This window comes from Electrona antarctica (assembly GCF_951216825.1).
Source record: "Electrona antarctica genome assembly, contig: scaffold_189, whole genome shotgun sequence".
NCBI lineage: Eukaryota > Metazoa > Chordata > Actinopteri > Myctophiformes > Myctophidae > Electrona > Electrona antarctica.
This window is the reverse complement of record NW_027638691.1, coordinates 19,351-43,516: the sequence shown is the minus strand read 5'-3', so window position 1 is coordinate 43,516 and position 24,166 is coordinate 19,351. Positions and strand designations below refer to the sequence as shown.

Sequence of the window (24,166 nt, the reverse complement as noted above, 5' to 3'; positions counted from 1 at the left end):
CCATTACTACAGTGTGTTTTCACGCACAGTTAAAGTGTGTGTGTGTGCGTGTGCGTGCGCGCGTGGCTGCATGCGTGTGTGTGTTAGGCAGACAATCGTTCATAACCATTACGGTACAGTACGGTACAGTATGGTACAGTATGCTGCAGTATGGTGCGGTACGGTACAGTACAGTACAGCACAGTATGGTACAGTGCAGTACCATATGGTACGGTACAGCACAGTATGGTACAGTACAGTACGGTATTACACATTGCACTTATTACACTATTCTACTATTACACTATTACACTACTATTACACTTATTACACCTATTACACTATTACACTACTATTACACTATTACACTAAATACACTACTATTACACTATTACACTATTACACTTATTACACTATTACACTTATTACACTATTACACTACTATTACACTATTACACTAAACACACTTATTACACTATTACAAAATGAGACTTACATAGAATTACACTATTTCAGTTACTAGTATCTCTATTATTGTGATGCCATGTCCTAGTGCCTGATGGGTCAAATGTATTCTACTTCAATATTTCTATAGTTGAGTCATCACAAATCTTGCAGCACACAATGCATACACTGAGTTGTCTTTACCCGGATTTGAACACACAACCTTGTGGTCCAACGGCGAGAGCTCTACCAACTGAGCTATGCAGACACAGTCAGTTGACTCATTCTAAACAGTAACATCATTCAGTATTCATATAGGTATTAGGTGCAGAAGAAGTTTCACAAAACCGCAATTTTCATTGGTTCATAAAAACTTCATTTTTTCACTTAGAAAAAATGTGTTACGATTATTTGTCCGTATAGGTCCAAAGTTCACGTGTAGAAGTTTTCGTGCCTTTTGAGCAAAGATTCTGGGAGGAGTTACATTTGAACTGTTTTTCATATCATTCAAAATGGTGGGTGATCTAAAGGTCAGAGGTCAAAAGTCAGAACACGAAAGTTGTTCGGCATGAGGAGACACATATGTGTATTAAAGTGTCATTGCCAACGGTCAAACGGTTCATGAGATATGCACGTTCAAAGTTTGCAAGTTTGCAAGTTTTGCATCAATTGAGTGCTATAGCGCCACCATTTGGCCAATCGTGATGGGCTTCGCATTGTAAAGTGACATAAGCATATGTGTGTATTAGAGGCAGAAGAATAATTTTCACAAACCAGCAATTTTCATTGGCTCATAAAAACTTCATTTTTTCACTTAACAAAAATGTGCTACGATTATTTGTCCGTATAGGTCCAAAGTTCACGTGTAGAAGTTTTCGTGCATTTTGAGCAAAGATTCTGTGAGGAGTTACATTTGAACTGTTTTTCATATAATTCAAAATGGCGGGTGATCTAAAGGTCAGAGGTCAAAAGTCAGAACACGAAAGTTGTTCGGCATGAGGAGACGCATATTGGTATCAAAGTGTCATTGCCAACGGTCAAACGGTTCATGAGCTATGCACGTTCAAAGTTAGCATTTTCAATTGAGCTATAGCGCCACCATTTGGCCAATCGTCTTGGGCTTTGCATATTCACCGTTTGGCATGGCCCTCTACCAGATTACCGCGTTTCGCGAAAACCGACTGCACCAGTCAGTCAGAACAGATATTTTTGGCGGAAGAAGGAGAAGAAGAAGGAGAAGAAAAATAAACACAAAAACAATAAGTGACCAAAGTCACTACGTGACTTCTTGGTCCCTAATAACAAAATAAAAGCATGGCATACATCACATATATAAAAAGTAGTTATTATGACTCAAGTGTAAACTAAGAACGTAACAGTGGAGTATATGTGAACTATACATACTATACTATATTATATATTATACATGTGTACTATAAAGTGCTATGACTACATCAAAATGCAATTCTAGTGCTGTCTACGTAACAAGCTATAAGTCTGTTTAAAAATACTACCTAAGTCTACATAAAGTGCTATCTAAGGGGGATAGGCTAGGGCAAGTGCTAGGGCCGAGCAAAACAAATGAATGGTCTCCGATTTCCGACCGACTCTATTAAATATGCGCGACCCAAATTATTTTATTGGCATTTGGTAAAAAAAATAAAAGAAAGTCAAAATCCGACCGAGTCAAACCAGATAGTCAGTAGCTCTCTGCTTCAAAACACTATCATGTTTCAGCTTTATTACTTGAAGATTTTTTTTTTGCATTTGTATAAGGCTGTCAAAGTTCCTTTTAACGGCGTCAATTTTATTGACGCGCGATTAACGCAACGCACGGTGAAGTTTGAAAGAGTGCATGCCTCCCTCTCAGTCTCTCCGCTCTGATCATTCAGCAGCAGTAGCCTACTGGAGAAGTACAGCGCGGGGGGGGGGGGGGGGGGGGGGTAGCGCATCTCCAGCCGTAGGTGTGAACGGCTTTGCCGACGTGCGAATGGGGGACAATTTAAAACAAAGGCGCCTTGCTGTAGTTTGCGACTAACAGAAATGTGCATGCACAAGGCCTGCCAAGTAGGCTATATTTTGTTGTTTTTCTTTCTCCCCCTCTCTTCGAAGTTAGACTGGACAAATAAGCTCTAAACTGACTGACTGGGACACGGTGGACTGACGCTCATGGTAACTTGCTCCGTGGGTGGAACGGGTGGAAAAGTTTGGTTTATTTTAAAAGACAAGAGGGGAGCTAAATGCAATAATGTAGCACAGTTGTTAACTTAATTAGCCTAGCATGTAATAATAACCTAGCTCCTTCTAAAGCTATATGGACCAGATCAATAATCATAACCATTATAAAGACCAAAGGAACTGTGGTTGTAACTTGTTGTGAACATTTAGGCTTGTATGAATTGAATGAATAACGTCCTCTCCTCTGTGCCTGTATAACTCCATTCCAAAGTAACGTAACATGCTAATTCGTTCGGCAGCGGTGGCCGAACGGATAGCGGCGCGGTCTTGATACCGGAAGGTTCCTAGTTCGAATCAGCCGTCCGACACGTTAAAATTACCACCGCTGAAGTGCCCTTGAACAAGGCATTGAACCACTACGATGAAATGTGTTCTATGAGCAGGGCCTGGCTGGAAACAAGTTCTTGAGCTTAGCCCAGATACCCTGGGTAAATATAGATTTAATTTAATTTAATTTAATTTAATTTAATTTAATTTAATTTAATTTAATTTAATTTAATTTAATTTAATTTAATTTAATTTAATTTAATTTAATTTAATTTAATTTAATTTAATTTAATTTAATTTAATTTAATTTCATGCTATGCTGCTCCGTAGGTCTTGCACAACGAAAATAGCAGATCTACAAGCTCACAAGGCGTCCATCAGTGAGGCAGTGTAGACTTGTAACTTTGACAACAGCTGTTGTGAATTTTGGACAATCAGAACGGCAACACAAAAATCACACCTGTGTGAAGTGAGGGGCGCTAATATATTAAAGTCTAACTCATGTTGATTAGGTGATGTAATGGTGATTATTATGTAACATGTCTATTTGCTCAGACACTATGACATAAAATTGTCAATGAGAATTAAATCTTTTTGTAGGACGGAAATCTACACTAATAGCTGAATATAGGAGGGCATATATAGGGGTGCATTTCATTTTATTTAAATGTATTCAATGTATTCTATTGTTAACTTGAATTAAAAAAAACTTATTTTGAAGTTTAGAAGTTTTTATTATTATTAATTGATTACTAAACATCGGTCCAAAACATCGGCATCGTATCGGCATCGGTGGTGTAGGTCTCCATTGTCTGGAATTTGAATGTATGCAATGAATTAATTCAAAAGTACTGAATAAATGTTTTATGGACCCATAAGTGTTTATTATTTAAGTTAGTTTTTGCTATAATCATATGTTTTGCCATAATCAGGTAGCTCAGGCCAACTGTTTCCTATATTCGGTATTCGGTTTCGGCCAAGAATTTCCCTTTCGGTGCATCCCTAATTAGAATTATTTAAAAGATGGTAACTCAGGCACATATTGAAGTTATTAAAAAAGAAGCCTTTCCATTATTGCCGATGGGGGAAAAAAATAAAAAAATAAATAAAATAAAATAAAATAAATTCCTTGCTACCCATCCTTCCCACGAAAAATAAAATAAAAAAATAAAATAAAATAAATTCCCTACCTACTCAGCCCAAAAATGACAGCCAATCAGAGACCAATGTTTATTCCTTGGCCTAGGCTAAGCTAGGCTAATGTTTCGATTTGTAAAGAAAAACACTTGTTTCTCTGCAATAAGTCACTTTTATTTGACTAATAACATGAGAATGAGAATAGCATCAACAATATAAACTTTGGGTTTTATGTCCTCACATCATTTTGAGATGTTTCTTTAAGATGATGAGATAGATGACATTATTGTTAAGCTCTACTCTAAGTAACTAAATAAAATAAAAAGTAAATAATAAGGCTGCTCGATTAAAAATGTTAATCTAATTAGAGGCCTTATAATTAATTCATCTCAATAAATCACATTTTAATTTCAATATAACAGTGAATAATTTTTTTTTCAAAGGTATGCCAGTGAATCAATGAATAGTGACTACAGATTAAGCAATAAAACATTGTTTTTGAGGGGCGGATGGGCGCTAGCCACTAGCTTTTGTTTTTGCCTCTAGTTGTTTTTGAGGGGCGCTACACTGTAAAATTCAACGAGTTGAGTTAACTCAATAAAAGTGCTGAAACTCATTGCCTCAATCGAATCAAGTTAACCTAAACTCAGAATAGTGAGTTAGTGTAACTCGTTCATTCTGAGTAAGCAGTACAAGTAACTTGAAGTAACTTGTTTATTCTGAGTTAGCAGAACTTGGTTATTCAGAGTGTGCACTACACTAACGTGTTTATTCTGAGTTAGCAGAACTTGTTTATTTTGAGTGTGCACTACACAACTTGTTTATTCTGAGTTAGCAGAACTAGTTTGTTTTGAGTGTGCAGCCCTATAAAACGTGTTTATTCTGAGTTAGCAGAACTAGTTGGTTTTGAGTGTGCAGCACTATAAAACATGTTTATTCTGAGTTAGCAGAACTAGTTTGTTTTGAGTGTGCAGCACTATAAAACGTGTTTATTCTGAGTTAGCAGAACTAGTTTGTTTTGAGTGTGCAGCCCTATAAAACATGTTTATTCTGAGTTGGCAGAACTAGTTGGTTTTGAGTGTGCAGCACTATAAAACATGTTTATTCTGAGTTAGCAGAACTAGTTGGTTTTGAGTGTGCAGTACTATAAAACATGTTTATTCTGAGTAAGCAGTACTTAAACATTATATGTAGCCTGAATCCCTTAATTGCATTTCCTTTCCTGAGAATCCAATAACATAAATGCATTCAAATTAATTCTACAATACAATTACAACTATCTTCATGTGCAAAACAATAATCCAATAAAACAATGCATTAAGTACTGATGTTTATTTTCACAAAGAAATTGTAAAAGAAATACCGTTTTGTACAGTAAGCTTCAAGAAAAACTCTGTAAACAGTATAAGTATATACTGTATTGTACAGAACATCTGTAAACAATGCTGTCTTGAACAGTAAATTATAAATGGTCTTGTACAGTAAACATTTGATTTGTATGTTTACTGTACAAGACAGTATTGTTTACTGTACAATACTGTCTTGAACAGTAAACATCTGTCAACTTCAACCTACTTCAATCGTGCTTATGTGAGAGATGGAACACTTCTGTACTTATCAAGAGATATGAAGCATAACATACTACAGCATCTTGCTGAGAAAATATACAGTTTCAAAGTATATCCAGAGCCAGAAGAGTACATCAGTGTGGCAAAAGCACCATTGCCTTTCTGAGCGTGGTTATGGCGAACCATGGCAAGGCTGGTAACCTATCATAACTAAGATGGGCAACTTTTGCTCAAAGCTTTGAAGAAATAGAGTAGTGGGCCTGGGCTGTGGCTCAGCGGTCCAGGCACCTTGGCCGGTAGCCCGAGTCTGGCAGTGTTCCGCGGGTTCGACTCCCGATCCCGACGGCCTTTACTGCATGTCACTCCCCCATCTCTCTCCCCCTTTTCCCGTCAGCCTACTGTCTGTCCCTCTCAAAAAAAAGAAATGGAGTAGTGGAGGAAGTACTAGCAAATGGGGGTAATAGTAGTAGAGCCAATCCAGAGTTACCGCCATCAAGCAAGGATATCAAGCTGCCAAAAAGAGGTGAAGCAATTATTTGCTTGCTTTACTTGACAAAGAATGCAAAAAGCCTAAAAAATGGCAGAATGATTCTCATGATTCTTGGAACCGTCCAAATGCCACTCATCTCAAAACGTATAGACCAAACATTCCCACTACCCAGACGAGAGATAGTAAATCAGAAGCCTGCTGTAACGAGCGTGGTAGAACGATGGCCAGCAGTTTTCACAGTCAGTAAGGGTAAGCTACTGTTTTTACTTAGAAAAATGTCTGCAAGGTTGAGCTTCCTCCAAGGCACATTGTACTTTCCCATCCATCAGCATCAGAAAATGTTTTTCAAATTGAAGTGTACCTGGTCTTTCTATATCATAACCTATAATAGCTGTTAGCTTCGCGGCACCAAGCGACACACGAAGGCCAGTGTTCTCTTCTCTCAGCAGTGGACAGGCTCTCTGTGTCATCTGTGCTGCAGTCTGTGTCTGATGTTGAGGTTGGCGTTGAGGTGGGCATTACGGATGGTGTTGCTGTCGGTGTTCAGTGGGTGTTGCCGTGGGCGGGCGGTGCTGTAGGTGATGAGGTGACCTTATCTGTGAGATGGCCGGGTGGATGGGACAGGTGGACGGACGGTGAACCCAGATGAGCCGGACACCTGAGAACAAAAGTTAAGCCAAGTATGTAAAACAACAATAATAATAGCTTGAATATAAAATAGACAATAATTCAAGTCCCCATTCATTTAAATCCTCCGCCATTATATTTCCCTCTACGCTAAATCTATGCTGAATGTGACACAAGTTTACAACGATTACTGATTTTAATCTACAGTACTGGTCTACAAGCTCACAACATGCACCTACCCGTGGTCTCAAAGAACTTCTCCAGCACCTGTAGTTCCTCCTGTGACCAGGGGCCAGCATTCTCCGGTGTAACTTTGAGCTGCAGCGTCTGGTAGTTCTTTGGGTTTAGAGCCACGCGACACTTGAGCACCTCCGTCTTGAACATGATGACACCTGGTTCGTTGGAGTTCACGATGGACAGCTGCAGGAAGGAGGGAATCGAGGGATGAATTAGCAAAGAAACAATGGGAAGTTTTTGGATGAATTACTGTAAATGGAAGGAAAGAGGCTAGAAAGACACTCTACGTAAAAGCCCTGCGGAGCTGTGCAACACTCACATTGGCCTCTTTCTGGATAATGCTCTGCAGGTGGTGTCTCATGATGACAGAGCCCAGAAGCGTTCCAGTGGAGGAGAGGTAGCTCCCTGCCATGCCCGGCACCAGGCAGGGCATGGTTGAGGGGAGCCAGAGCATGTCAGTGAGGATGGTGGGGATAGAAGGAGCCCATGGACGCTGAGGTAGAGGCAAGGCATACTACTGGGCATGACCTGGGAACCTGGGCAAACAAACATTAAGTTAGATTTCATGATTCATTCTCTTCAAAGTAAAAGTACACGATCAAGATGCTGCTGGTAAATCTCACAGTTGTGTCTGAGGACAGACAAAAATAATCTGTACAAAGGAGAGCAATGCTTACTGGTCACAGTACGTGCGAATGAGGGTCAGCGATGGGCGAGTGGAGATGGGTTTCCAGGGGACATTCCATGCATACGTGCCCCTGGAGAAGGCCCTGGGACCTGGGGAGAGCCTGGCCACTGGCCACTCTGGCTTGGAGACACCATGGCATATGGAGAACTGGGATCTAGAGCACCTGGGCAAAAAAGTCAGTCATCAGCAGCCACATGGACTTCACTTACTGCCTGCCAACCCAAAGAAATCCAAATGCATGCACTAGTGTGCCCACTGTCGATTCACTTCATAAGACCTATTGGCTATTGGCTAGCTAACTTCTGTGTGGCACTGCCCTAAGGCCAAGCAGTGACTAGACAAAACATCACTAGTTTAGCCAGTCCTTGCCCAGCCGTTTCAGATTAGAATTAACCCCATGTCAGTTTACCGTGGGGGCTGGCAAAGCTTTTCTGGCCCATGGCTATCCCCAAAGAGAAAGGATGGGGTAGGACCAAAGGGAGAGGGTGCCCTCAGTGCTCCACTCGGGAGCCAGAGGTATGGATGGTCCCTGTACACATGCACAGCACACCAAAGGGCTGGTATAAATTGACAAGTTCCTCGCAAGCTTCGGCTGGGGGACTGAGACAGTGCAGGATGGAAGGAGCAGGACTGGCTGTATGCTTAAGGCTCATACATAGTCTGGATTTTCGGTGGTGAGGTGACCACCACTCCGGTGGTGAGGTGACCACCGGAGCTGAAATAACGTTGAGCGGTGGTGAGTAAAAACAGAGAGAAGGGCTGGGGCAGTGGTTTGCTCTTCACAGCGGCTTGTGACGTCGTGTTGTAGTTCGGTGGTCACCTAACCACCGAAAATCCAGACTATGTATGAACCTTTACTACCTGCTAGGCAATGAGGCGTGTGTCCAATGTTTATGACACAAACAAGATGATTCTCATGTCAATCAAAAAGGGCACTCACTCTCACGCATTATTATTATTATGCTCTAACATGGTTTGTCATGTTAGACACACAATTATGTCTACACATAATTAGGACAGACTAAATTTCTTTCTTATCAACATAGCCTACGAAACATTTCTTCAAGTAACATCTTCCCAAAACAAATCAAATATATCCCGCAAATCATAGAACTCCATTTTATTTAGTCTGTTGTGTTGAAAAAAAACCTACGCCAGCCTTATCCTTTAACCAAGAGAGCGTGGCCGATGAGTGTGAACTGGAAAACAGAATGTTTTGATGGTGGGTTGACAAGCTCAGGCAGCAATAAATACCTAAATTAAATGCATTTTAATATACAAACACACACATACTGTAGACTTCTTCAGTCCATAAAAAAACATAAAAGCTGGGCTCCACATGGTATCTTTACCTGGTGACTGGGTGGGCATTATGGAGGGTGATGGCTACGTTGGTGTGGTAAGGTGTTGGTGGCGACATGAGTGGTGGGTACACCCCTCCCGCACCACCTTTCATTTGCTGCTGCTGGGCTTGCAATTGGTTCACCAGGGTGTCCATCACGTCTGCGAGCATCCTGGTTGCTGTCCACAAACATGTTGAGGAATGTCTGCAATGGAAGTAACATAAACAAGAGTAGAGGAAAATGAAGAACATGATAAAGACAAAGTTTAAGGTTTAGCTTGCAACACACAATGCCTTCTGTGTGGAAACACGGGCTAGGAAAAACTAGGCTTAACAGGAACATCCAATGAGCCTCGCTCCATGTGGCCCAGTATGTACAGGCATTTATCTCCAGGTAGCTTCGGCAGAGTCATCGTCTATCCTAGATAAGATGCAGCACTCCGTAACTCTGCCTTGTCACTATGCCAATACCTTGAGTCCCGGGGCCGGGTAGAAGCCCTCTATGATCTTTGTGTTGTCGAAGAGGTTGTAGGCACTGTCTCGAATGGCCACCACCCCTCAGCTTCTGCAGTACATGTGTTGCGGAAGGCCAGGCGGATGTGTGTGGTTGACTGGGGTAGGATGGAGAAACACTGTAGGCTGTGTTGGTGCGCTGTGTCAGACCCAGCATGGGCACGAGGCTGATTGGATGAAATGAGGGATGACACATTTAGAGGCTAAGACAATGTGGTGGAAAAGAAAAGAAAACTACAAAAACCACATAACTCAACACACCTGAGGTGATCGCTTTGTATGTGTGTATACACCTTGCTCCTTGTGCCGTTGGCCAGCACCAGTTCAGCCACTCAGGTGTGGTTGTTCCTGCCCTGCAGGCAGAAGGTGCAGTCCAACAGGGAGCGTTCTAGAGCTCTCTGGGTTTCCTCTCCTACCTCTTTACTGGGAGGGATTCTAGGGAAAGGGAGAGATAAGCGATTTTGTGGTCAGTATATTTTCAGCAACATTTCTTGAAATAGTTTGATGGTTGTGCTTGTGTGTGTGTATTAACTTGAGAAGGCGTATAGCGTGACTGCATCCGTCTCACTCCACCTGGACTTCTTGGTTGGGGATCTCCATGTTGGACAGCTAGACACACACACACGCCGACAGACATGCACATTAGTCTGGTGAACCGTGAGGAGGGGAAATTAGATGCAAGAACAGAAAAGAATGGCTGGATGTGTTCATAGGAAGACAAAAGTGAGGAAGATTGTTAGAGAAAGCCGGAAACAAGGTCTTTGATTCCTTTATCAAAAAGGGAGGGAGGGAGGTAATAACACCCCTCAGAAGCTAATGGTGGTAAGCAAAACGTGATAAAAGGCGTGTTGCACAACTAGAGGCCCTGGGTGTCCCAGGTTCGATTCCAGGCCAGGCCAGCAATGTGCCGATGACGTGTCCTATAAGCAAGACCCCTAAGATATGGGGACATACCTGTACCTCTGCTTTGAGGCCAATGAAGAGCATGTTGGTGTCACACATGGCCACTAGGTTTTTTGTTGAAGGCACACATCTCTACAGATCGCTTGGGCTTCTTTGGCTCCAGAGCCCTCTGGTCTCCAGACATCTAATGCACAACACAGAGAAATGTAATCTCAACATACACAACATATCAAAAGAAGCTACTTTATACTAAGCAAACAACAAATCATAATACCAGTAAGCTGATCCTAGACTCTTCTACACATATCTACCTTCCTATTTGTTCCGGGGCGGGCCCCTTTCCCTGTCATGGTGTCTTGGACAAGTTGCTCAACGTTGGGTTTGAAGAGTTGCAGGAGCTGGGCACATGGCAATTGTCCATCCTCGCCATCCAGCTGCGACACAGAGAGGAAGGAATACTTGTACTGTAGGTCTGTAGGACAACCAGGCACATCCAACATCTCCACAACCTATGGGTAAGGAGAGATGAGTGGGAAGAAGAGAGGCAAGAAAATAAGAGATGATAATTGAACCAAGGAAGAAAGAGATTGTAAAAGAATGGAAAAGCCCATGCAAAGGAGTGATTACGTAATTTAATAAAGGACTGCCATTGATTTCATGAATCATGCATGAGTAACTCACAATGTAGTACTGTGGTAGTCGCATGAGCTTGATGAAGAGCTTGTGTTTGGATAAATCGCCTACAGGATGAGACGTGGCGTTGTTGAGGTGGAGGACATCTGTGCACACGGTGGGGAGGTGCTTCAGACTGTCGACAGCGCTGCTCACCCAACCACAACCTGGACAGAGAGAAAGAGATTACGATTCTAAAGAATTTCACATTTCAAATTCTTATCCTTGTATAATTTCAGGGGGTGGACAATGGACATACTTAGCTGCTGTAGCCAAGATATAATACACTTCATGTCATCGTTGATGGTCTTCTTGATGTCATCCAGCATGGACTGGTCTGTTGAGTAGGGATTGTTAGTATAGGTTTAGAGATGAAAAACACAGGTTGATGTTAACCTTATAATTGTTCTTTAACTTATTTTGCGTTTGCCCTTTACCTACCTATTGCATATACTATAGCATGGGCTGGAACAACCATGAATGCAGGTCTACAAAGATATGCAGGCACTCAGAGCGACCACAGGGCTCGAGAATAGGAATGAACAGAGTCGGTAATGCGGTCTCAATAAATGCTGAAACACATTTAAAAACAGACGAACAATAAGAAAACATATACATGCATTCAACTCTCTGTGTCCCATGTGCATTCATAAATTATATCTTGGAAATGAAGGTACCAAATGTCACATGTTGACAAGATAATACTGACTGGCCTATGGAGGACAGGGCAGTGTAGCAAATATCTGAACAATCCTGCATATACAAAATCTCTGAATTTTAGCTGAGCTCATGTCAAGCAATGTATTACAAATATGTTACAATCAGATATCTTAATTTGTTGTCACAGACAAGGGGGACAAGAGTCTACTATTCTTCACTTGCACAATGTAGGAGGCGGGACTAAGGGGGACTTCCTGTTGGGATATCACCCCTGTGTTTGCTTCCTGTCCATCGGGAGTGCATGTAAGTCAGTCATTTTCTACGGACAATTATAGTATTTTCTCGTCACGTTTAAAAAAAACTTGTATTCATACGGTTCATTCATTTACCATTTGTTTTTATTGTAATGTTTTATTTATGGTTTTTTTCTCAAGGGGAAAGTTGTATGCTCCAGTGCCTGTCTGTGCTGCTGCACTATACATACAGGAATACAGTACAGTGGAATACAGTACAGTACAGTACAGTACAGTACAGTGGAGCACAGCACAGTACAGTGGAGTACGGTACAGTACAGTGGAGTACAGCACAGTACAGTGGAGTACGGTACAGTACACTGGAGTACAGTACAGTACAGTGGAGTACAGTACAGTACAGTACAGTGGAGTGCAGCACAGTGGAGTACAGCACAGTGGAGTACAGCACAGTACAGTACAGTACAGTACAGTGGAGTACAGTACTGTGCTGTACTCCACTGTACTGTACTGCACTGTACTGTACTCCGCTGTACTGTACTGTACTGTACTGTACTGTATTCCACTGTACTGTGCTGTACTCCACTATACTGTACCGTACTGTATTCCACTGTACTGTACTGTACTGTACTGTACTGTACTGTACTGTACTGTTCTGTACCGTACTGTACTGCACTCCGCTGTACTGTACTGCACTCCGCTGTACTGTACTGTACTGTACTGCACTGTACTGTACTCCACTGTACTGTACTCCGCTGTACTGTACTGTATTACACTGTACTGTACTGTATTCCACTGTACTGTACTGTACTGTACTGTACTCCACTGTGCTGTACTGTACTGTACTGTACTGTGCTGTACTGTACTGTGCTGTACTGTACTCCGCTGTACTGTACTGCACTCCGCTGTACTGTACTGCACTCCGCTGTACTGTACTGCACTCCGCTGTACTGTACTGTACTCCGCTGTACTGTACTGCACTCCGCTGTACTGTACTGCACTCCGCTGTACTGTACTGCACTCCGCTGTACTGTACTGCACTCCGCTGTACTGTACTGCACTCCGCTGTACTGTATTCCTGTATGTATAGAGCGTCGCAGTCCCGCCTCCTACCCTGGACCAGGAAATGAAATCCAATGCATTATTCTCATAGACATTTCGTAAAGTATTTATTTAAAGACGGTTACGCCGCGGACAAAGCCAACTCGAGTCGTGACAACTCATGACAACACAAACAATATTTTGGACCAAACAAATAATTAGAAAGAAGAAAAAAACGGCAGGTTACAACACTTTTTTTGTTGTTTTTCTTCTTTCTAATTATTTGTTTGGTCCAAAATATTGTTTGTGTTGTCATGAGTTGTCACGACTCGAGTTGGCTTTGTCCGCGGCGTAACCGTCTTTAAATAAATACTTTACGAAATGTCTATGAGAATAATGCATTGGATTTCATTTCCTGGTCCCGGGTAGGAGGCGGGACTGCGACACTCTATAGTGCAGCAGCACAGACAGGCACTGGAGCATACAACTTTCCCCTTGAGAAGAAAACCCTAAATAAAACATTACAATAAAAACAAATGGTAAATGAATGAACCATATGAATAAAAGTTTTTTTTAAACGTAATTAAAAAAATTACAAGTGACGAGAAAATACTATAATTGTCCGTAGAAAATGACTGACTTACATGCACTCCCGATGGACAGGAAGCAAACACAGGGGTGATATCCCAACAGGAAGTACCCCTTAGTCCCGCCTCCTACATTGTGCAAGTGAAGAATAAGCTTTCGTTCTCAAACTTTTTCATGTCAAGGGCCCCCAAAAATATATGCAATTGGCCACCGATCCCCATCTGAAAATATGTTGTTCCAGGGACCCCCCAGAAGCAAAGATTTGATTTAAAAACGTTTGCTCTGAAAGAATATATATTCAAAGATTTATGCCACATTTTCACAATTTTTCAAAAATAGATCTACAAGCTCGTAGCACAGCACTCAGTGGCACGCTATGAGCTTGTAGATCTGCTATCTTTGAATAGCTAAAGTATAACATAATGCTTAAAACACCAACAGGGTTCCCGCCCAGAATGGGTTAAAGGGATAGTTCCGATTTTTTTTAACTTAAGCTGTATGAAATACTTTACATTAATATAGTGGTTGCAACTGTATTAGTTGATTGCCCGAGTCCCGTGGTGGGAGTTCTGCTCTGGTTTTGGTCAATATTAAGTAGTTCCGGTCATTTTGTGGGGAGCACAGGGGGCCACGCAGTAAAAGTAAATTAATCCACAAAACTAACGTCATTTGTATTGTTGACCTATTTCTAAAATATTAGCGCAACTTCCGTTCAACTTTGACCCCTCTATCACATGGAACAATTTTTTGGGCGTAGTGATATGGACACAAAAAAACATAGTTCCATGTGATAGAGGGGTAAAAAATGAACGAAAGTTGCACTAATATTTTAGAAATGGGTCAACAATACAAATGACGTTAGTTTTGTGGATTCATTTACTTTTAATGCGTGGCCCCCAAGCCCCCCATAGAGTATAAAGAAGGATAGAGACTCAACTGGCGCGAAGCTCCGCCCCCCCCCGCTATTCATGTCAGTGGAAGTTGCTCAGTGGCGTTTTGAAGCACCCGGAGTCCATCTCAGAACGTCTACTTCCACATTTGACCACCACATTTTGGTGGTCCTCTTAGGCTCTTACCACTAGGGCCCAGTGCAGTGCTTCAACGTTGGAGCGCCTCACTGGCCCCTTGGTGGCCCCCTGTGCCCCCCACAAAATGACCGGAACTACTTAATATTGACCAAAACCAGAGCAGAACTCCCACCACGGGACCCAGGCAATCAATTAATACACTATATTAATGGCAAGTATTTCATACAGCTTAAGTTAAAAAATTCGAAACTATCCCTTTAAATCCTCTGCCATTATATTTCCCTCTACACTAAATATATGCTGAATGTGACAAAGCTTACAACGATGGCTGATTTTAATCTACAGTATAAACCTCTCCAAAAACGACTAGTCTACAACATTTGCCCATGCAGTAACCTCAAGTTCAAGTGATCAAAGTTAGTAGTCAGTGGTTTTCAACCGATTTCATTTCAAGATCCATTATTTATTGGCAATTATAGCCACGGACCATTTGATGACATTTGACAGACGCCAACAGTCAACTAAGGATTTGACCGTGACGTCACAGTCACACGGAAGGGGTAGTGGGGCTGTGTGACGTCACTGACTTTCCCTTATGGCTTTAGCTAGCCGTTAGCCTAAAAGCTACGTGCAATAGCCTATAAGTGAAGGGATGTTACCCTAACCCATAAACATAACAACGTGGCGATTTAATGAACACAAACAACTGCTAATGTTACAGCAGACACGTGTGCTGCTGCAGATTATAGAGAGACACGTTACGGCCGTATAGCTGCAGCAGCACACACCGAACCGAACGTAACAACAACAAGGCTTGAAAAAAGGCTACATTTTCGTCATGTCTCGCAGTCACTCAAACATGGGTGAAATCATTTCACTTGCTGCCCGTACACACACGCTGGTAGAAGGGGCTTTTATATACCCTTCAGTGAGTCTGGTAAATAGCCTACTGTTTTACGAAGTCAAAACTACTGCATTGCGCGGTGTTTTTGTAAAGCAGCCAACAACACCATGCCCGTTGTAGACGATAAACAGTAGTAGGGAAACAGATAAAACTCTAAACAGTAGGGAAGCAGATAAAACACACAATTTCAACACAGTGAAACGATTTGAGAAATGATAAAATATGTAGGACTACTCACCAAATATAAAACGTATTTGCGGAGAGTGGAGACAGTTGCATGACCTGTTGTTGTTCTTCCTGAAAGTGCATTCAGTGAACAGCAGCGCGGGCTTTCAGAGAAGTACCGCCCTGCTGAGTGCGCATGCGTGAAGAATGGTTCAAACTCAAAGTACTTTTACCAAGTTGACCCAACTCGTTCGACTCTAATGTTCAAGTAACTTACTTTTACTAATTTTTAATTTTCAAAACTTATTTTTTCTAAATTAACCCAAATCAAACACATCAAGTTAGACATCTTTTTTGACCGAAAGTCCAATTAACTTATTTTAAATTAGTTATAACAACAAGTTGAGAGAAACTGAGTTAGACCTACTCCATATTTCCACCTAAACTGGATGATCCAGCCTGTTAAATGTTAGAGTGTAGCTGGTAACTATACTAGCCATGGTTCACATGGCTTGTTCAGTCATGTTTCATGTTTCATCATACAGTACTTGGAGTCGGGACTCGGGGCTATAACATTAGCCCCACTAAAGGAGCTCACTCCGGCGCTCTAATGTAGCAGCTTCAGGGAGAGGTTCCATGGGCTGGACTGGACTGGTGTCAGCCTCCACGCTGGCTGCCTCATGTCTCGCACTGAACACAGCTTCGCGCTGCGGTCCTCGTCTTGATCACGATGCGATACATGTCTCTCACTGAACACAGCTTCACACTGCGGTCCTCGTCTCCATCACGATGCGATACATGTCTCTCACTGAACACAGCTTCGCGCTGCGGTCCTCGTCTCCATCACGATGCGATACATGTCTCTCACTGAACACAGCTTCACACTGCGGTCCTCGTCTCCATCACGATGCGATACATGTCTCTCACTGAACACAGCTTCACACTGCGGTCCTCGTCTCCATCACGATGCGATACATGTCTCTCACTGAACACAGCTTCGCGCTGCGGTCCTCGTCTTGATCACGATGCGATACATGTCTCTCACTGAACACAGCTTCACACTGCGGTCCTCGTCTCCATCACGATGCGATACATGTCTCTCACTGAACACAGCTTCACACTGCGGTCCTCGTCTCCATCACGATGCGATACATGTCTCTCACTGAACACAGCTTCACACTGTGGTCCTCGTCTCCATCACGATGCGATACATGTCTCTCACTGAACACAGCTTCACACTGCGGTCCTCGTCTCCATCACGATGCGATACATGTCTCTCACTGAACACAGCTTCACGCTGTGGTCCTCGTCTCCATCACGATGCGATACATGTCTCTCACTGAACACAGCTTCGCGCTGCGGTCCTCGTCTCCATCACGATGCGATACATGTCGAAGCAGCCATAGCGTGGAGGCCAGCGCTAGTCCAGACTCCAGGCAGCCCCATATGGAACCTTTCACTGCGCGATTGTACACAACCATACTATATAATAATATAAACAGCGATATAAACGGCTTCTTCCTTTGGGTGAATTTGGGTGTGTTGTTGTCTGCTCTGATGATGCCACCGCAATGAGCTACAGGCTGGGTTGGTTGTGCACTGGCATATAAGTCCGACAGGCTGCTGTAACTCGTCCTGTGAGAAACGTTCCGGGGTGAATAAACGGACGGCCGTGCACATGGTGATTTCGATTTGATTTCGATACGAATCGAGAATCGTGACAGCCTTATAAAATACTAATTCATTCTAGATTAATAGATTAAAGAAACCAGAGATTTCTCGGGTTGGCACACGAGGTTGCAAGCAAGAAAGCAGAGACACTGCGGGTCTGGCATATATTGAGATATGGTGCTTACGTTGCGGAAATTTGCACTAATTTATCTTCTGTTCTGCGGTCCGTCCGTCCGTCCCCCCACCACCCCCACCCCCCAAATAATCTCTCAAGAGAAGAATCTGCCCGCACCACTTCCCTAAACATGTAGGAGGAGGTGGTGCCCCAGACGCAAAAACAAATGGATAACAAAAACGTATTTTATTTTATTTTACTGAAGGAGTTCTTCTTCCATCCATCCAGGTGTCTACAATGTGTTTCTGGTAGCGGTCCATGAGCTGGGCCACAGCCTGGGTCTGGGTCACTCCGACAACACATCGTCCATCATGCATAAAGACTACAAATGGATTGACACTGATGACTTCCAGCTGCCAGCAGATGACCGCCAGGGGATTCAAGACCTCTACGGATGTGAGTGGAAATGGTTAAACAACAACTTGATATATAATAATACTTCACTGCAGTTGAAGCCAGATCAACTTGGATTGTAGCTTTGCAGCTGCAGTTGAATCCAGATCAACTTGGATTGTAGCTTTGCAGCTGCAGTTGAATCCAGATCAACTTGGATTGTAGCTTTGCAGCTGCAGTTGAATCCAGGTCAACTTGGATTGTAGCTTTGCAGCTGCAGTTGAAGCCAGATCAACTTGGATTGTAGCTTTGCAGCTGCAGTTGAAGCCAGATCAACTTGGATTGTAGCTGCTGCTAAAAGCTATGAAGTTACAAACGTGGGGTGTATCTTTTGGGGCGTATATACGTTGGTCAGACAGTCCGACAACATGCGTGGCCGTTAAAGCGAACTGTTATTAAATATTTCAATCAATCAATCAAAAGAATCACCCTGCCATGGCTCCCAAGATACATACTGTACGTGGCCTGTTAAGACAGTCAGGGTTAGGGTAGGGTTTTGGGTGGGGTGTCGGACTAAACACATGCACCCTTATCGTTGTACCTTCATGTCACACACAGGGCCGGATTAACCATAGGCCGCTGTGTGCAGCTGCACTGGGACATGTGGCAAGGGGGGCATGGCAAGGTTGGCAAGGTTGGCAAAAAAACAAAACAACAACTTTTTTTTGTTTTTGATGGGCCTATATTATATGTTTCGGGCCGCAGCCCTTCCTCAGACCTTCCAAGGTCTGCAAACGTTTCGGCCCGAAATGTTACCAAATTAAAGTAAAGATACTTGGGAGCCTGAATTGGTGTGCCGATTTTTTCATTTCTTATATGACTTATTTTTGATCCAGCACCCAGCCTATAGGTATTGATGTGCGTGTCCTTTGTGACTGTTTGTTCAGTCTCCTCTACTACAAAGCAACGTTCCACCCACTTTATTTCCATACGGGGGTTGTGTAACTCTCGCCGGGGGCCGCCGGTACACTGGGGACAGGCTAGTCAGTCGGCGCTAACACCGTGGCGACACTGTTGAGTCCCAGAGGCCTTCAATCCCCGAGCCCCAGTTTGGCTGTACCCGGGGTCCCTGTCCCAGATTTTCCGTGGTCTGTTGGAGTAGTGGAACGGTGATCTGAGCCATGAAACAGCCCCCCCCCACCCAGCAGTTGTCGGCTGAGGACAGCGATCTAGTTGGCGATTGAAGACGCGACGAAGACGGACGACGGTATATCCTTCCGATCTGTTCAGTGGTAAGAACCATATATTGTCGCATCACAGTTTTACAAGTACAATTATGGGGGGGGGGGGGGCTACGATACCTTTATATTCTCAACTGTATACTATGCACTTGTATTTTATATTGTAGCGTGTCTTATAGGCTATATATCTGATCTGAAGATGAGAAATGTTTGTTCCTTTTATTTACTGTCTACAAAGACGGAGAATATGTATTGTTTATTGTCATGACAGGGGGCTCTATGATGTCATTACCCAAAATGCCATGGAGCTCTACAAGCTCACTACAAGCTCACACCGTGTTGCAGCGTCGCGCTGCAATGTGTTGTGAGCTTGTAGATCGGCTATTCAGGCATTCGGTGCAAGCTTGGCTCAGGGAGGAGGACGCCCCTGCCATACACAGTCCATGGCATTTTGGGTAATAACATCATATCCTGTGTTTGTAAATCCAAACATTCCAGGTGACTAAAATGTGACTAAAACAAAATAAAAACTATTCAAGAGACTATGACTAAAACTAGAATCTGCTGTCAAAATCAACACTGCAGTAAAAGTGTTTGAATGAGTTGTATACCGTTACATATTTACACATGGTTACTGAGAGGGTTTGAAATGAATGAATGGCAGCAGATGTATACTATCCTTCTTCAACCGATTATCCGTAGTCGGGTACACCAGACAGCTCCACCAGATGTATACTACACGAATAAAAACAATGCTTTTATGCGAATAATTGCGTATTTCTGTCATTTAGATGCTGACAGGCCAGCTGCACCTCCATGGTGGTGCGTTGTCCAGTGAGCCAGTCTCACTCTTCTTGACAGATGAGCTTCTCCAGGGGGGCAGTACATTGCACAGCTTTACATTACACACATTACAGTTAATACTACAGTCTGCACACACTGTGTGTGTGTGTGTGTGTGTGTGTGTGTGTGTGTGTGTGCGTGTGCGTGTGCGTGTGTGTGTGTGTATATATTTTATAGTAAGTCATTTTGATTGATGTGATTTGTGGCTAAAATAAAAGGACAGTTCAAATATCAGTTATGCCTGTTTATGTCATTTTGTTCACTCTATTCCCAAGTGTTTGGTCAGACAAAGTGCATTTAATTTCGTAGTGGAAGATGGTAGAAACTCACTTTCTTGGGGGGTTGAAAGTAGACATTGTATGCTGTCCTTTGAGATCTATTATGGCCACCAAGTCCTATCAAAATATTTCCCATGGATGTGTTTTCCTTCAAAACTGTGTTTTTCTCAAACATATTTTCGAGAAACATGCGTCCATAGACATTGTACTGGTACAACTATATGAACATACTATATATCAAAATACAGGTTAGAAGATGGCTTGGTGTCACAAAACACTGTCACAAAACAATTTGTTGACAATACATGCTACTTTCAGAGGCCGATATTTATATAATAGAACATATTTTTTTTAACTTGTTTTTTAATCCTACATCCTAAGGTTTATTTTGATATATGGCATGGCTATGTGTAAGGGGTACAAGTATTCTTACAAGCTTTTATTCTGAAAACTTTGTCCCGAGAGGGCAGTGTTACGTCAGACTGGCCTGTCAGATGTGAGGAAGACAGGAAGAGGTGTGCACAGACAGGTAGAGAGGAAGACGTTTTATCTGTCGCAGAAAATATGCTAATTATTTGCTGTCTACAGTGAGATACCTCTCAAAGTATCCAGGCGAGAGGTTGAGCTGATCAATGACAGACAGTGATGCGCTTTACCGAGGAGTGCAGGTGATAAAATAATACTACATTTTTCGTCGCAGTGTTTGTTTTGGAGCGGGCTCGTATCCAAAGACAGCGAGAGACTGTTTGGTTGGACAGACTGTCCGTAAGAACAAGAGAAGAAACGGAGTTGAGAGCTGATTGACGTTTTCAGCTTTAATTAAGTGTTTTGATGCGGTGTGGCTGTATCGCGTGCGAGACTATTAGACTAATTTAAGATTTCAGTTGGAATAAGTTTCGGGAGATACATTTCAGAACATTGCGTCTGATACAGAGACATTGGTCACGTGGGGAGGTGAATGGTGTTCGCTGCGGACCAGACAGGAGTTCTAAAGTGAAGTATTCACATCAGGCGAGTGTGTGACAGTGATTGACAGGCAGACCGTTGTTGTGAGGAATCAGCTGGGGAATTGAACAAAAGGTGTTTCCCTGCCATCCAGACTGCAACCTCCTCGTGACTCATCTCATCTACTCCTGCTATTCCAGCAGACTGGTATTCTCTTTTATTTTCCATGGGACAGAGATATGTTAATTTAGTTCTACTGAACTTGATAGTAGAGTGACAAAGTCTGAGCCCTCATTAAGTGTATGATTGCTACAAAAATAAGATCATATCGTTAAACTACGGTTGAATAGTGTGACTGTGAACTGAGAAGGTGAATTACGATTTCATTTTGTTGTTGCATTTGAACTGTGAAGAAGGTGAATTACGATTCATTTTGTTATTGCATTTGAAATGTGAAAGAGGTGAATTCCAATCCATTTTGGTATATTGCATTTTGGGAGTTGGACATTAATAGGAGTGAAGAAGACAACATTTCAATTTTTTTTATTTTTTTTATTTCATTCATTTATTCATGTTTTTGGGGAAAGCTACTTACCATTTAATTCACTTTTTTCCCTTTTTTTATCACTCAGTTCATGTGGTTGGTTGGGCACTTACTTTGGAGTAGGGGCGTCTCACCTATCCTGTTAGATGTAGAAAGGGAGGGGACTTGTGCTGAACCTAGTTTGAGTTAAGGGGCTACGTGCACAGATACCCACTCCAGATATCAAAACTTATGTATTTTGACGTGACAAATTAAATTCTGCCAATATAAATTCAATATGTCTTCTAGTTTTTAAGATGGCATTTACGACAAACATCAGTTTGCTGACGTAATTTGATCAGAAAATTAAGTTTCAACTAGATTTAGAGTAGTCCAAGGTCTAAGTCTTTTGATCTGCATTACAATGTTGTAATCATTTTTTACAAGAGTGTCAAAGCATGACCAGGTGCAGACTGGTAACACCATTGCTGTGAGACTCAGCAATGGGGTTCAGTGTCGACTAGGAAGCTAAGTCACTCTTATAACAGTCACAGTCACAGTCTTATAACTGTTTTTAGTATCACCTTTTGGTCTGTTTGCAAATAATTTAGCCACAAACAACCTGACTCTGGATGATGTTTCATTCCTTCCTCTCATACTACAAGAAAAGATGATTAAAGCATTTGTAGCTGCTTACACATTTATTCAAGTTCCACATAGAACGTAGCATGTTACAATCTGGCTCTGTCAGCTCAGCTGCACTCGTGGTGACTCACACTGAAATCTGTCTGTGTGGAAACATGTAACAAAACCTAACAATCCTTGTTACAGATGACCAGAAGCCTAACTGCGATGCCCTGACCCTGGAGAATACCCGGCTGATGCAGGAGAAAAATCAGCTGACCAGCAACTACAACACCTTAATGAGTGAAAAAAAACAGCTGGCCAGCAACTATGACACCTTAATGAGTGAAAAAAAACAGCTGGCTATCAACAACGCCAATCTGATCCTGAACACAATCCAGTTAGAAAGTGAAGTAAACCAGCTGAAGAGAGCAGGTGAGAGATGTTGCAACCCTATTTAAGTTGTGTATTATTATAATGATATTTAATTTAGTATTAGGGATATAGAGGTAGAAAGTCTGAGTAAACTCCTCACTGCTGATGTATGACAACTATCATAGAACAACTAGAGAAAAGGCTCCTCGGAGCACAGGTGTCCACAAGGTCAGGTAGGTTAATGTGAAAGGGTTCCATTTCTTCACAAGGTCAGGTAGGTTAATGTGAAAGGGTTCAATTTCTTCACAAGGTCAGGTAGGTTAATGTGAAAGGGTTCCATTTCTTCAAGGTCAGGTAGGTTAATGTGAAAGGGTTCCATTTCTTCACAAGGTCAGGTAGGTTAATGTGAAAGGGTTCCATTTCTTCACAAGGTCAGGTAGGTTAATGTGAAAGGGTTCCATTTCTTCTCATGCCTTTCATTGCAATTGGAGGCTGCATTCATGATTTGAGGCATTTTGTTACGAAAACGTGTTTTGCAAAAATCAACCTACTGGTAGCACTATAACAGGCCAATGTGAAAAGGGTGGGGTTTCTTCCTCTGCCTTGTGGGAATGTGCTTCTAAAATGTCACGTAAATCGCATGCTGTGTTCATGATTTGAGGCATTTTGTTGCAACGGGACCAATGCTGCAAACTTTGGAAGCCAATCTTAGCCAATCAGGATGTAATATGGAACATCGGACGGGAGCTGTCGTACGCTTTGTCCTCGGCTGTTTTTCTGTCGTAGAACAGCGGAGCAGCATTGTTTGACCAGCTGAGAGGCTGTCACAGGCATCTAAAGGCATCCCCGGCCGATAGTGTGAACTGTGAACGGTTTGGGGAACCATTTTAAAACAAAGGCGGCTTGCATGCTGTGGTTTACTAACCAGAAATTTGCATGCACAAGGCTCAAAGTTGGGCCAGCTCTAAACTGACTGGGCCACAGCCCGTATGTGCGTGTGTGTGTGTGTGTGTGTGTGTGTGTGTGTGTGGGCAGCAAGGCAAGCGAGGCGAGAGGAGAAACAGACAGGGTACTACAGCTACAGCTTTATTTAATTCATACAGGTGTTCGTTCTTTATTTATTTAAGATAGGCTACAACAAACCAGTTGGACTTGCAAGTTGCGTGTGCGTGCGTGCGTCTGTGTGTGTATGAGAGGGGGGGTGACTTTTTTATTTACTTTTTTCGTCATGTAACTATGGTTTCCAAGGTCGTACTGCAGTTGTTCATGTCGCAAAAACGAGGGCGAGGCTTGATTTCATAGGGCGTGCCAGATAGATTTCAGCCGTCACATTTATAAACGTCCGAACGAAATTAAGGAAGGATCAGCTGTTTGCGATCACTTTATAAATGCCGACGCGACGTGGGTGTACTACGA

At 42.5% G+C, this 24,166-nt stretch overlaps 1 protein-coding gene across 1 annotated transcript; it reads right to left on the bottom strand.

Moving 5' to 3' along the window:
• Window positions 1–5,413: 5,413 nt before the first annotated feature.
• On the bottom strand, window positions 5,414–15,913 carry LOC306917837 (mediator of RNA polymerase II transcription subunit 14-like). Its single transcript, XM_079530738.1, has 14 exons — window positions 15,816–15,913; window positions 11,547–11,677; window positions 11,365–11,442; window positions 11,115–11,272; window positions 10,745–10,942; window positions 10,485–10,617; window positions 10,063–10,139; window positions 9,792–9,965; window positions 9,489–9,697; window positions 9,028–9,222; window positions 7,665–7,838; window positions 7,307–7,523; window positions 6,990–7,170; window positions 5,414–6,781 (listed from the first exon to the last, which is right to left on the bottom strand). Exons 2-6 carry the CDS (start codon window positions 11,581–11,583, stop codon window positions 10,525–10,527), a joined length of 564 nt encoding a protein of 187 aa, XP_079386864.1. The 5' UTR covers window positions 11,584–11,677; window positions 15,816–15,913; the 3' UTR covers window positions 5,414–6,781; window positions 6,990–7,170; window positions 7,307–7,523; window positions 7,665–7,838; window positions 9,028–9,222; window positions 9,489–9,697; window positions 9,792–9,965; window positions 10,063–10,139; window positions 10,485–10,524.
• Window positions 15,914–24,166: the final 8,253 nt, after the last annotated feature.

Excerpts from the sequence above, each read along its gene's own strand:
- LOC306917837 (XM_079530738.1), bottom strand. The coding sequence starts at position 11,583 with ATGGTTGTTCCAGCCCATGCTATAGTATATGCAATAG. Across the intron at positions 11,273-11,364 it reads ATCTTGGCTACAGCAGCTAA|GTTGTGGTTGGGTGAGCAGC; the intron begins GTATGTCCATTG and ends CTCTCTGTCCAG. Across the intron at positions 10,943-11,114 it reads GACTACCACAGTACTACATT|GTTGTGGAGATGTTGGATGT; the intron begins GTGAGTTACTCA and ends CCTTACCCATAG.